Raw genomic sequence first — 13,940 nt, forward strand, 5'->3', positions numbered from 1 at the left:
CACATGAAACTTTAATGCAATGCTCCTCTTTTTATTTGCGTTTGATTTCGTATTGATTTCAGTTTGCTTTACTGCTGCTCTGTTGATTCTGTTGTGGATGTCCTATGAAATTTGTTAGATACGCACACGCTAAATTGTACAACAATATTTAATCCTGAAGCAGTTCTTAAAACACTGCCCGCCGCCTAACTACTAGTAAACGTTTCCTCTTTTTGTTTTTTGTTACATCTCAATTACTCACAGGCCATGCATACAAACATCCACGTAAAAAAATAGTGCAAAAATGTATTAATTTTTCTTGTTCTATATGTATAACAAACGCTTTTTTCGCTTATCGTTTTCTCCGCCTTTCAAATGATATTTGTGTGTGTTGGTGTGTTGTTTTCTCTACAAGCTATGTTCACATTACAATTCGCATAAATAGTTTATGAAATAACATAAAAGCAAATTAGATATTGGAGGATTCAAGAAAATACATAATAATACAATTGTTTTTAATAATGAAACGCTGACCCGATCTAGATAAGATCCTCCATATATATAAACATATATGTATATTTGTATCTGCAGGGTCCTCAGTTGTTTACGTTCTCTATTCGTTTTGGCTAAAATCAAAGCAAAGTGTTTTTGAAACAGGTCCAACAAAAAATTGGCTAAAACGTGTGAGGCTCATTAAGTTCAAGCTTTTCCTAAACTTTTTCCTTTTTTTTACACATACACTTTACACTTACAATTTATCAAAGTCTAATTAAAATAATTCCTAAGTTCTTAGGGAAAATATATGCTTATTTATTACTTTAAGCTTATATATTTATACTAAGTAAAAAAAAAAGTACAACTGAAACGGCTGCTCCAAAATCCTCTCGCTTTATCGTTACTTTAAGTTTTATTGTTAACTAACGGCTAACTTAAGTTTTTATATATGGTATAATTACATGTATCTTGCCTCATGGCGAACGGATTTAAATCCGTGCGCCATACAAAAATTCTAAACTCCCTAAACTAATTAGAAATCGACCCTAAAAATGTGGTGTTTCCTCTCTTTTAGAATTGTGGCTGCTTGTTGGTTTTGTTTGTTAATGTTATTGTTGCTTGTTTGTTGTTTGTTGTTTGGTATGCGATATAGTGGCTATATCCCCCGGCGTTGATCCCCATCCAGATCCTTTGGGCTACCTGTCCTGGCAATTATTTACAGTATATGGAAATTGACGAGAATTCTTGGCTTCCGCGGCTGCTCTTCCTTCCACTTTTATTTTTACTTCGGTTGTTGTTACTGTTTCAGCTTCAGCTTCAGTTTCAGTTTCAATTTCAGTTTCGGTTTAGATTTCGATTTCGATTTTGTTGACATCACAGACAGATGGATTGGATGACCCCGCGGGCTCAGTGGTGCCACATGAGCCATCGTTAACTCTTGGCGACGGCCTGCTCTGCGCTGGCGGTAACTCCAGTGCTTCCCACTCCAGTTAACTGCTGCTTGCGATCCCACCACTCCTGGATGCTGGACGCCATGCGATGGCGTCGGAAGCGCAGCGACTCCCCGATGCACATGTCCACGAAATCCGACTGCATGTCCTGGTCGCCCTTGACCAGATTCATGTGCTCCAGCAGCAGGTTGTAGTCGCGGCCCGGTCGCCGTATATCCCGGAAGATCTGGAGTCGCAGTTCAATGTTGTGCAGCCGGGCCGCTTCGCGTTGCTCCTCGGTAAAGATGTGCGGCGGCGTCTGTCCCGGTGAGTTCATGCCCCCGTTGTTGTGCGTCGGCGAGGAGCCGCAGCTGGAGTTGCTCTTCACCTCCAGTTTGCAGGGGCTGCTGTTGTTGTGGCCCCGGTGATTGTGATTGTTGCTCAACGCCGAACCGCCGACAGCTGCTCCACCGGCGCTGCTGTTGTTATTGTTGTGATGATTGAGACCACTGGCCCAGTAGTAGTGGGGATTACCCGCCGCAGTGCCGCCCGCGGTTCCCGCTGTCCGTTTGAGGGCATCGAAACTGTTGCCGCCCAGCGAGGCATGATCATCGGTTGAGACTCCTCCACTCTCCGTGCTGCCATTGCCATTCAAATTGCTGTTGCTTGCGCCCGCTCCGCCCGAGGAGCCACTGCTGGTTCCATTGTGACAGGTTTGCAGTATGCGCGAGATCTCCGAGGCATCGTTGATGTCATTGTGGCTGAAGTAGGTGGATAATCCAAACGTGCTGGAAGCGGGCGTATTTGTTACTAGTGGAGAAGGAGGCACCAGGGACAATGGCGAAGGTGGGGAGATGGCTGAACTGTGACCGTGGCCATAACCATTGGCCAAGGGCAGCGATCCCGGCTTGCTGGTGCCCAGTAGAGCCGCTCCTGCACCTCCTGCCGCTCCACCCAAGGAGCCGCTCAGGTTGTCCAACGGCGAGCTCAGACCACCCAGATTACTGCTGTAGGCGGCATGGGTGGTCAGACCATTGAGGGGCACGTAGAGAACGCCCGAGGAACTGGCGCTGGAGCTGATGGAACTGCTGCTGCCGGCTGCGACAGCGGAGCAAACTTCGCTGCCATTGCTGGCCGGGATCACAGATATTGCTGGCGTCGCTGAAACTGCTGGTGATGCTCCAGTTGGCGGTTCGTTAGCTGGAGACGTAGCTGGCAGGGAAGCCCCACCTGGAACTGCTTCCGTTTCCCCCGTTGCCGCATCGTCGCTGATACCATTGATAAAGTTGTGCACATAGCCATTGAGCGGCGTATCCTGATCGCTGGTCTCCTCCTCGTTGAAATCGAAACTGATGCCCAGGCGATCCGAATGCGACATTGACATCCCAGAATCACTGGAGGAGGCCTCCGATGTGGAGCTCACAAAGCTGCTGTTGCTATTGGTGTCCTCGTCGAAACAGTTGGCACTGGGACTGCCATCAGCTCCCATGGAGGAATCGCAGCCGGCTATGGATGACGTGGCACCTGGTATCGGTGTTCCTGGTGCACTACCCGTTGTGGAGGACACGGAGCTGGAGCAGGATGAACGCGAATCCGTAGATATTCGACGGAATTCAAAGCCACGTGGCAGCGGGCCTGCTTTCCTCTTTCGCCCTCGAGACGTGCCGTCCAGTTTCTTGGAGGATCCACCACCGGCACCGGCACCCAGCATGAGTCCTGACATTCCACCGCCCATCCCAGGCATCCCGGGACCCGAGCCACCGCCTGGCGACGAGCCAGGGGATGAGGGCCCCGGTCCAGTGGGCGAACCCGATCCGGATGGTGAGCCGGGCGGCGCTCCACCCGGTCCATTGCCATTTGGCGACTTCATTGGCGCCACATCGCTCAGATCGGCCTCGTCCACCATCACCATGTGCTTGTCCTTCTTGTACGGATTACCAAACATGTGCTGCCGCACATTCGTCGGCTCGATTTCACGCAACGGATTGTCCTTGTTCTTGAGGTACTCCTGATAGTTGCCCATCTCGGCGATGGGCAGGCAGTGGCCCGAATCCTTGGCCACCAGCGAGGCGGGTCGCAGGAAGGTCTCACGCATCCTGGCAATTTCCTCCACCAAATCTCGCCGCGGTATATCGAAGGGATTCCGATACGACTTGGCCGACGACTGATGCGTCAGCTGCGGCACCACAATCGTATAATTCTCCACGGGCTCTATTTCCGCATGCAACTTGGCAAATATATCCCGCAGCAGAGGATGCCGCACCAAATCCCTTCGCAACGCCGCACCTGTGCAAAGCTTAGCCGTCTCCACTTGGCGATAAGGTGGCTTCGGTTGCTTCAGCTGCTTGTAGACCTTCATGCACAGATTCTCCTGATCCTGCTTGGCCGTATTCTTGATGTGCTTCAGCTGATTGGCGATCGTGGGCGACAGGTAGTTGTCCACATTCTCCGGCAGCAGGAACTGCAGCAGCTGGTACGGCACATTGATGTTGACCAGCGCCTTGCGCAGAAACGGGCAGTAATACGGCGGTATTGAACGCACATAGGCGTTGAATTTGTACATCAGATCGCTCGGCGGACTCATATTGTACTTGTGGATGAGGTCGTGCAGGATGGGCAGCAACGCTGGATAATTGTAGGCCAGCACATAGAGGTGCACCTGCGAAAAGTTTGGCGCCGCTTTCAAGTAGCCAAAGGGCAACTCGAATCCATGCATTCCATTGGTCACAATCACCTGCCAGCACTTGTTCATCTCACGCTTGTTGAGAATCTGCAGCGTCAACGGACAGCCTTCAATCTCGTACTTGTCGACGGGAAAACTGCGCACCAGCTGTGGCTCGTCCACCGCCGGGGTCAGGATTTTCAACTTGGGATGTGCGTCGCGAGGCGGCAATGTTATCGCCTTGGAGTCCGGCCAGTAGGGCTCCGGCAGTGGCCAATAGCCGATGGGAAAGGTCTTCTGCGTGATGTGCTTCTGCACGTAGATCATCTTCTTCACCGGCTGGAAGACGATATCGGGTGGGGGTCCCGCCCCGGACGTTAAGGATATTCCCATACCGGATAGCGTGCTCGCAGGCGCCGCTTCGCTGGCGGTCGCGGAAGCAGCCTCCTTTGGCAGCATCGGCTCGAACTGCAGCACCACACCAGGCTGGACCTTTTGGACAAGACTTTCAATGCACTGGTTGAGAACGTAGTGGCTTCGCACTCGATATGACCGTCCGCCGGTGACCTCGCACATCCGTTCGATGGGAGAATCGTCATGCGGCACCTTGCCATCCACCCGCTCGTCAATCTTGTTGCCCGGCATGCGTAGGACCAACGAAAATAAACGCTGATCCCAGCGAAATGGCTCCTTGGTAAACTTTGTGCCCGGTATTTGGTTGCTTAGCGGCAGTATGATCTCCTGATGGACACCGTTCCGGTACGAATAGCGACCGCCGTCCGTAATCACAATGATGACCGATGGCTCCAGGTAAAATGGACACCTGCCCTGCCCGTATGTGTCGATGCCCGATTGCATCCGATTCAGGTTCAACAGATCGAACGCGTTGCGCAGCGATTCGCCCATCGAGGTGAGGCCGTGACTTTGCAGGTTCTTCAGCTCGTTCATGAAGGTGGCATGGTTCTCCTTCCACCCAGCTTTCACGTTCGCCGGTGGCTCCTCGAACGTGAGCAGCATGTAGCGATCTCCCAGGCAATCCTGCGTCCGCTGGCGGTACTTCAGGAACGTCTCCACGGCGCCCTTGGCAATGTCCAGATACGTCTTCTGTACCCCATTCACATACGCCTTCTGGCACATGGACGACGAGGTGTCCACCAGAAAGAGTATGATTGTCATGGCGGTGATTAATCCTGCGTTCTAGTGACCTCCTCTCCCGACCTGCTCTCTTTAATATGCGTGTTTGTCGCTCTGATATCCTAGAAAGAATGGAAAAATGTTTCAGAATACGATACAAATGTTTTTTATCACGATTTTTATCAGCTGGAATGGAGTCAAATTTCTCGAAACATAATTGCATGAAATCTTCAGTGACATGTTAATAAACACAAGAGAATACAAGAATAAAAGAAAAAAAGAAGTAAAAGTAAGAGTACAAGAAAAAAGTAAATATGCTAAATTTTTTGTTCATCATAGAGAATATAAATGTCGGCTTAGCGTCACGGTTTCTTGGCTCTTCTATAACACAAATATTCATACAAAATCAAATTAAACCATGACGTAATTTAATTCTAAGTCAAAACAATGTGAAATCTCACAGAGTGATGCTTAAATGTATAATAGGCGGAGTTTCAAGCCAAACAATTTGGTAGTACGCTATTTGAAAAGCAACCAAGCCCAAAACAAAACAAAAAGTAGAAGCAAAATGCTTTCGGCAAGAAATTACACTTAAACTTGGTAAATTCCAAAAGATATCTGTTATTGATTTCCAAATAGATTATTTAATGTTTTGAAACCTAATTTAATTTTGGGGTTTTACGAAATTTTAGCACCGTTATCGGTAAAGTTTCGAGATCGATTGACCAACCAACCGATAATCGAGCTTTACTTACTTTATCTCTTATCTGTTATCGTTTATCTTCTATTTTCTCTCTCTTTCTACGGAGACGGGGCGCACTTTCTCCCTCTGTCTCTCTCTTCCTGCTGTCTTCCTATTATTTGTGGTTGTTGGTTTTGTAGCTATCTTCCTTTGCGTGTATGAGTGTTAAGGTTTTGTTTACGTTGTTAGCAGCTCTCTTCATCTGATTGCTGTTTCTGCTGCCGATTCTCTTGCATTTGTTGTTCTTGTCCTGGGCTTGATCGATTTGCTCTTTTTCTGCGTTTCGCTGTTCCGCTTTTATGGTACATGTTGCGTGAAACAGCTGACATTTGGACTGGTAAAACAACAACAGCAACAGCAACAACAACGACAACAGCGAACTGCGAATGAAAACGAAACAGAACGAAATGGTAATGAAACAGGCATGCAACTGGTTGTAAAATATCAAGAGGTTGCGCATACGCACTGTGCGCAATCGATTAAGAAGCCGCAATATAAGTGCATACCGATAATGGAACAACTGCGTAATCACCGCTATCACACACAGAAACGCTACACACCACACAATCTGTCGCATAACGCAAGTGCTAATTAAACAACAAAATGGAATCTAATTCCCAGGGGGTCAGCCGTTGGTCCTCAAGAGCGAAATATTTATGTTGGGGAAAATCGCTTTGACACAAATCCAAATCCACTCCACTCACTGGCCATTATGCCTCCTCTCCTTCCGCTCCTTCTAACTCGTTCCTCCTTCTCTTTCTATTGATGCCCCACTACGGAGTCATTCACTCGACGCCACTGCCACCACTACTACGCTCTGCTGGCGTCGCCTAGAGATGTTTGCGTGAGCCAGGTGGGCGTGACACGTGAGCAAAGCTCTTACTTTGCCAAAATATACTTTGCTTTACAAATACTAGTACTTAGCCATAATATTCGTTCTTTTACGACAGAAAAATGTATCAAACGGAATAATATTCATTTGTAGAAGTTGTTCTATAATTAAAATATAACAAGACGTTATTATGCAGGGGGTAAAGAGATTGATCTTAAATGGTTCTCTACACTCCTACGTATAAAATACTTGTATCTTTCAGAAACCATCGCAAGTGCACCATATAAACTATGCTATTTCTAAGTGTTTTCCGATGTCCTTTCACTTTGTTTACGATTTTTACTCTACCGATATTCGCTGCCCCTATTACCAAAATAGATTACTCTCTTTACCATCTCCAGTTGGGGTAAAAGGTAACCGTAAATCGATTACACAATGCCGAATCTCACGATCGTGAGTGTGTGTGCGAGAGAGCACGACCTACGCATCTCTGATGGAGAGCGAAGGAGACGAATGGCCGCAGAAGAGGAGGAGGAGGAGAAAAATGAGAAAGGGGGATGGGATGTGAATGCCAGGGGGAGGAGTAGGAGGAATGCGATTAACCAAAGCCGGGATAACGATAACGATCACTCGGCGATCGCAGGCTTAACCCACATCCCTACACTGTAAATTAGGACAAGTTAGACAGTCAGAATCTGTTTTTACCGGGGGAGCCGTAATTGTCTTGAATTCGAGTGCAAAACATTCAATTTCTATTTGAATAAGAGCGCAAATACACACGCACACTCGCGCACATGGGCATGCACACGCACACACACACACTCGCGATTTGGTGTATGGTTGCCAGATACCCCCAATTTGGACAGGTAAAAAGTTGATCGAAAATTAAGATATCCAATAAATATCACTAATTTGTCTTGAGCAAAAACAATACAAAATTCGGATTAAACGAGCGGTGTGTGATTTATCATTGATCTGGCAGCCCTGCAGCGACGTGTGGGTGGAGTGCGGGTGGCTGCGGGGTACGAGTCGTCCTATTGTGTTCGATGGCAGTCCGCAAAGCTCACACACACGTTTAAGCAAAAATAATAGAGGGCCGGGCACTTGAAGTAATCGAGTTTTTTCCGTCTAATTAATCTGAGCGCAGCTATGTTTTGGCCAAGAAAATGACACGGCTCTTCATCGGAATTCACTTATGCAGCCGCGGCAGGGTTGCCAAAGCACGAAAATCGGCGAAAAAATAAACACACTGTTTCTTGTTGTTTCGAATAAATAGGAGGCGGCAAAGGGGTGCAGGGCCTTTGATTGGTGGTCATTTTTCATTTGGATGACCTTAATTTGCATGTGATAATGCAGATTAGTGCAGCCGCGTTATCGTCACGGTAATCGTTATCGTCAGAGTTGCAAGCGCCCGCGCATCGTCAGCCCGCCAAAGCTTTCGAATTTCAAAATGTATGGTCGCGTGTTAAAAGTGCGAATCTCAGGATCGCATAGTTAATATTTTAGATTTTCATTTTCTGTCAAAAAAAAAAAATCGTACAACACTCACACACAGCTACACCGGCAGCATCTCCAAGCCAGTTTCCGGGCCAAAAAAAAACTAATAGAAAAACAAAAAAAAAACGCACTCACAACAAAAGGAATGTTTCTCCTCCTCCCAATACTTGCAATAATTTTCGATTAGCTTCTATATGCCGCGCCACGATTTTTTATTCTGTTATATTTTTACTTTGTGCCAACAGAAATTTATCACCACCGCGCGAGAGAGCGAGAACACACACGCACACACACATAGCCAGAGTGCGCTCTCTTTTGCTCTGCCGCCGAGGTGCATAGGCGAGAACGACCGACAGACGCGACTAACGGTCGGACCGACCGAACGACCGTCGCTATCGCCGTCCCCCTCTCGCTCGTAGGTTGGTATCGGGGAGTTGTTGCTTACACGCACTCGCACACATACTCTAGCACACTGGCGCCTCGTCACTGTTGTTGCATTGCTGTCGTCCACTCCTGCTCTTCTTCTCTTGTTCGCCTCGCTTCTCTTCGGATTTTACTTTGCTGCCGAGCAAAAACAACACAACACTACCGTTCTCAAAGTTCGAATGATTTGATTCCGTTCCGTCAAATGACGAGCGTATTTCGGTGTGGCCAAGTAGCGCCAATTCAGTGGAGCCGTATCGCGGCGATTCAGAAAAGCCGAATGAAGGGCTCGGGAATTATGGATTTGTAATCGAATTAAGAGTTTGTAATATTAGGTGCCATATATTTCTTTATCTTTTCACGAGACCTAAAAATATGCTGCTCAGCTTATGTTTTATGTCATTAGTTTGGTGTAATCTGTAACATTTACTTAAAATAAAATGTTTACCCTTTGATCCAAATGTACAGCATCACAACTACAGTAGGGATTCTAATGCTTATACGGTTTTTAAGTTTCCATTACTAATAAAACCAATAGATACTATATCCACCTCTACAACACATCAGTTTTAGGAGTACAAAACAAATTACGCACACTTTGACATGTAACTGGTAAACATCTGACACCAAGTTCAAGATAACCTCATAATATGTTACTTAATCAGAGTCCACTGTACTCTATCGATAGCGATAACTGGCCACCACACATACAGGTATCGTTATCGACCAACGAACACATGTTCACTTCGTCTTGGCGCGTAAACAAGTAAATAAATAGTATTATTAAAAAATAATGCCAGAGAGCCTAATCGCCGGCATTCCGGTGCACTTCCCGTTCGAACCATATCCGGTTCAGCGGGCGTACATGGAGAAGGTGATCCAGTGTCTCCGCGATGGCACGAATGGAGTCCTGGAATCGCCAACCGGCACGGGCAAGACCCTAAGTTTGCTGTGCTCATCCTTGGCCTGGATCCGCACAAGGCAATCGGAGCACCAACAGCAGATGGTCAAAATTGAGAAGGCAGATTTTTCTGGTCTTGCAGGAGGAGCAACTGGGGGAGAACTGTCCGATCTGGGCAAGACCATGGGTCGTGCGAATAATTGGGGCGTGCCCAAGGTCATATACGCGTCGCGCACCCACTCCCAGTTGACCCAGGCGATGCGGGAGCTCAAGAGGACGGCGTACGCCAACATGCGATCCGTGGTGCTGGGCTCCCGCGATCAGCTATGCATTCATCCGGAGGTTATGAGGGAGCAGGGCAACTCCAACAAGACCAACATGTGCAAGCTACGGGTGCACTCCAAGACCTGTACATTTCAAATGCGCGTGGAGTCGCGGAAGGATCATCCGGATCTGCGCGGACCATCCATCATGGACATTGAGGACCTGGTCAAGGTGGGCCAGCGCCTAAAGATATGTCCCTACTTCGCGTCTCGGGAGTTGGTTCCCCAGGCAGATATCACCTTCATGCCCTACAATTATCTACTCGATCCCAAGGCTCGCAAGGCCAACAAAATCGAGCTGGGCAATACCATCGTGATCCTGGACGAGGCCCACAACATCGAGAAGATCTGCGAGGAGTCCGCTTCGGTGCAGATTAAGTCTTCTGATGTGGCCATGGCAATCGAGGACGTCACGCATATCATGCAAGTCTTTGCGAGCGGCGAGTCGCAAGACATGGCCGGAGATGAGCCGAAGGACTTCACCCTGGACGACCTTACGCTGCTTAAGGAGATGCTGCTCGAGTTGGAGAAGGCCATCGATGCCGTGGTTGTGGACAATGCCGCCGAAGGAACAACCTTTCCCGCCTCCTTAATGTACGAACTGCTTGGCAAAGCGAATGTAAGGATGCACTTAATCTTAAATTAAAGCGCTTATTAAAAATGTAACTTCGTTTATTATAGTTCACCTACGGCAACGTTGCCACAATAGTATCCCTGCTGGACAAACTGGTGCAATACCTCCTTGTGGCCTCCCAGCAGATGAGCATCCGCAAGGGCGGCACCTTCACGATGCTCAGCGATCTGCTGACCATTGTGTTTGCCAACAAGCAGGACGTGATGAGCAAGGTGTACGCCAGCTTTAAAGTGCATGTCCAGATGGAGGAGTCCAAGCAGGGACACGGAAAGCAACAGGGTGCTAAACAGCAAGGTGGTTGGCTGGGCAAGGGAACGATTGCTGCAGCCAGTGGCACAAGTAAGGTCGCCAAAATCATCAACTTCTGGTGCTTCAATCCTGGCTTCGGAATGGAACAACTGCTGAACACCCAAGTGCGCAGCGTAATCCTGACCAGCGGCACGCTGGCTCCCCTCAAGCCGCTGATCGCCGAGCTTGCCATTCCGGTGGCCCAGCATCTGGAGAATCCGCACATCGTCGACCAGTCGCAGGTGTATGTCAAGATCATTGGCACTGGACCCGATCGACAGCAACTGATATCGAACTACGCGAACCGGTGAGCATTATTCACACCAAAAGCTTATTTGTTTATGGGCAATGCCATGAGTAAATAAACAATTTGGGCGAAACATAACTCAGTTCTGTTGCAGGTGAATCATATAACTTTACGGAATGCCAACGTAACAATTTCTTAAGGCTGCTCAAATGTACTATAGCACTAAACATAATTGTTATATCTGCCTTCTTTCGTCTTCTGCAGTGATAATCCCAAGTACATCAGCTCCCTGGGACAGACAATTCTGAATGTATCGCGGATAGTACCCGACGGCCTTCTTGTCTTCTTCCCATCGTATCCCATGTTGAACAAGTGCGTGGACGCGTGGCAGGCCAGTGGATTGTGGGCAGACATATCGTGCAAGAAACCGATTTTCCTGGAGCCGCGCAGCAAGGATCAGTTCACCAGCACGATGGAAGAGTTCTACCAGGCGATACGCGACTCCAAGGGTGCCGTATTCATGGCTGTTTGTCGCGGCAAAGTCTCCGAAGGCCTGGATTTTGCTGATCGCAATGGCCGGGCGGTGATTATTACGGGTCTGCCATTCCCACCGCTAAAAGATCCCAAGGTGATACTGAAACGTCGCTATCTGGAGGCGAATAGGACGCGCGAGAATCAGCTGTTAAGTGGTCAGGAATGGTACAATCTGGATGCCACGAGGGCAGTCAATCAAGCCATCGGTCGTGTGATCCGTCATCGCAACGATTATGGTGCCATTCTGCTCTGCGATTCACGGTTCAAGGACGCCTCCCAGGTCCAGCAGCTGTCCAAATGGATTCGGGGTCACCTGGGCGACCGGCCACAATGCTCACCCTTTGGCCCCATCGTCCGAGAACTGCGCCAGTTCTTCAAGAACGCCGAAGCGAATGTGAGTCTATGGTGCATTTGCAGTTTTCACAATTTGTAATGCAATTCTTTTAAATCTTCAGATGAAGCTACCGGATGAGAGGGAAACGGATGCGCCTTTGGAGACCGTCTGCAAGACTGAGGATGAACCACTAGCCGCCATTCCAAAACTGAAACGGGAGCCTGGTTCCAATGCCACGTTCAAATCAGCCAATGAATCCGCCATGTACGTAACCTGCGATCTCAGATCAAGCTTATCAGTTTTATAGATTGTATTCTAATTAATAGTAGCCAATACTGAATCGGATTTGGTAGTCTTAAGAGTACAATTTTTGAGATTTATGATAGCGAAATTCGATTTCAAAAGGTTAAAGTGAAAAGTTATAAGCCATTCCCATTGGCCTTTTGTCATCACTGCAGGGGTAAACAAACTCTTGTTTGCCATTCCACTCGTGTTGACTCTTTGAAATATTTATTATTTTTCTTCGTAGCAAAGTGGAGATGGCTAATTCCATAAAGACATGGACACCCGCCGATTATGCCAGTGCCGCTGGACGAAAACTGGGTGGTGCGGCGCCCAGTGCCATGGACTTTATGAGTCGACTCGACTCAAATGTCTCGGTAAACACGAGATTCCCACGAATCTACTTTTACTTTGTGTTTATTTAGTTCTTTAGAAAGTGTTTTGCCCCTTTCTAGAGTATCGATTTTAACTGCTGCACGGATAGTAAAAGCGGCTCCTCTGACTTGGTGAAGATTCATAAGCGGGAGCGCAGCTCACCGACGCTGCCAGAGTCCTCCAGCCAGGTGTCCAAAAAGCGATATAAGCTGGTGGAGAACATCAAGGTGGAGCCAAGCAGTTCGCAGGCTAAGGCGGCACCTGAAGAAAGGGCAGATTTTCTCCGGGCGGTGGGTTAAATTGAAGTTTCCTTTTATACGGCAACTAATTTTCTATCTTACTTTGCAGCTACGCAGTCTAGTCACCCAGGATCAATTCCGCCGCTTCGGCAAAGCACTGCTGGAGTATAAAAATGGCACCTATGAGAGCTTTCAGGACCTGATGGCCATACTCCTGGATGTCCTATCCGCACCCAAGGTGCGTTACATGCTCGTCGGGATGCGGAAGTACCTGAAGAATGAGCACAAGGACGAGTTCGATCGGAGGGTGGGCAGTCTTTAACAAAGTTATAGGCATTTTGGTAGAAGAGTTTTCAGGCTGTCATCCCAAGGATATGTTTCTTTCAAATATATTGACCCCGGCTGCATTTTTTTGATAGTATTTAGTGGGGCGTGTATAATACTACTAAGACTAGTTATAATATAAAATGCTATACATTGGTGTACATGAATATTATTAGAATTTCTCTATACCGTTACTTATTATTATTACAAATTTACATTAATCGTGATATTGTGGGAACATGTGAGATCTTATTGAAAGCAAATGTAGTTACTGAGGCATTTTGCTTTGCGCTTCCCCAAGTTGTTTACCTATTTACCGCCCAAGGTTGATTTAAATCAACAATTTACCATTATTGGAAATTTAAAACCACTTTTATGTTCATCAAAACTTCGATTTCGTTTGCTGATAAACTGATGAGCTTTAATAAGCTTTTCATAAAATCAAAGGTGAATATAACAGGGTGCTCAAAAACACTTGCAATTTAACAACTCTTATTTAAATGCAAACTAAATTTGTATATAATTGTACGTATAAATGTTTAATATGTTTAAGCATAGGAAAGTGGAAAATACTAACAATTGATTTCCTGTCTAGACTTTTTGTAATTTAAACATGAAATTCCTCATTTTTTAAGCTGTGTATATGTTTTTCGCATTTATTTTTGAATCAATCGCTTGGGGACATACATTTTAGAGTTGGCAGCTTGCTTGGTAACAAATCTGCGAGCCGCAGCCAGCGCAGAACGCATCCAATAAGTTCATTGCC

At 47.2% G+C, this 13,940-nt stretch overlaps 2 protein-coding genes across 16 annotated transcripts; one reads left to right on the forward strand and one right to left on the reverse strand.

Moving 5' to 3' along the window:
• Nucleotides 1-288: 288 nt before the first annotated feature.
• On the reverse strand, nt 289-9,376 carry LOC6551296 (integrator complex subunit 6). 15 transcript variants are annotated; one of them, XM_026982770.1, is made up of 3 exons: nt 9,289-9,376; nt 5,955-6,321; nt 289-5,321 (listed from the first exon to the last, which is right to left on the reverse strand). In XM_026982770.1, the coding sequence occupies exon 3, from the start codon at nt 5,239-5,241 to the stop codon at nt 1,405-1,407; it is 3,837 nt and encodes a 1,278-aa protein (XP_026838571.1). In that variant the 5' UTR covers nt 5,242-5,321; nt 5,955-6,321; nt 9,289-9,376; the 3' UTR covers nt 289-1,404. The 15 variants fall into 15 exon arrangements, with proteins under 15 accessions (XP_026838571.1, XP_026838569.1, XP_026838567.1 ...); XM_026982768.1 differs by lacking the exon at nt 9,289-9,376 and adding an exon at nt 9,142-9,220; XM_026982766.1 differs by lacking the exon at nt 9,289-9,376 and adding an exon at nt 8,734-8,817.
• On the forward strand, nt 9,365-13,816 carry LOC6550838 (regulator of telomere elongation helicase 1 homolog). The gene is made up of 7 exons (XM_001976967.3): nt 9,365-10,536; nt 10,599-11,146; nt 11,351-12,014; nt 12,076-12,218; nt 12,484-12,613; nt 12,692-12,901; nt 12,960-13,816. The coding sequence occupies exons 1-7, from the start codon at nt 9,487-9,489 to the stop codon at nt 13,170-13,172; spliced, it is 2,958 nt and encodes a 985-aa protein (XP_001977003.1). The 5' UTR covers nt 9,365-9,486; the 3' UTR covers nt 13,173-13,816.
• The last annotated feature ends 124 nt before the right edge of the window (nt 13,817-13,940 follow it).

The sequence above is a fragment of the Drosophila erecta genome, unplaced genomic scaffold (genome assembly GCF_003286155.1).
Source record: "Drosophila erecta strain 14021-0224.00,06,07 unplaced genomic scaffold, DereRS2 tig00000218-arrow-arrow-pilon, whole genome shotgun sequence".
Taxonomy (NCBI): domain Eukaryota; kingdom Metazoa; phylum Arthropoda; class Insecta; order Diptera; family Drosophilidae; genus Drosophila; species Drosophila erecta.

Excerpts from the sequence above, each read along its gene's own strand:
- LOC6551296 (XM_026982770.1), bottom strand. The coding sequence starts at position 5,241 with ATGACAATCATACTCTTTCTGGTGGACACCTCGTCGTCCATGTGCCAG.
- LOC6550838 (XM_001976967.3), top strand. The coding sequence starts at position 9,487 with ATGCCAGAGAGCCTAATCGCCGGCATTCCGGTGCACTTCCCGTTCGAA. Across the intron at positions 10,537-10,598 it reads AACTGCTTGGCAAAGCGAAT|TTCACCTACGGCAACGTTGC; the intron begins GTAAGGATGCAC and ends CGTTTATTATAG. Across the intron at positions 12,902-12,959 it reads GGGCAGATTTTCTCCGGGCG|CTACGCAGTCTAGTCACCCA; the intron begins GTGGGTTAAATT and ends CTTACTTTGCAG.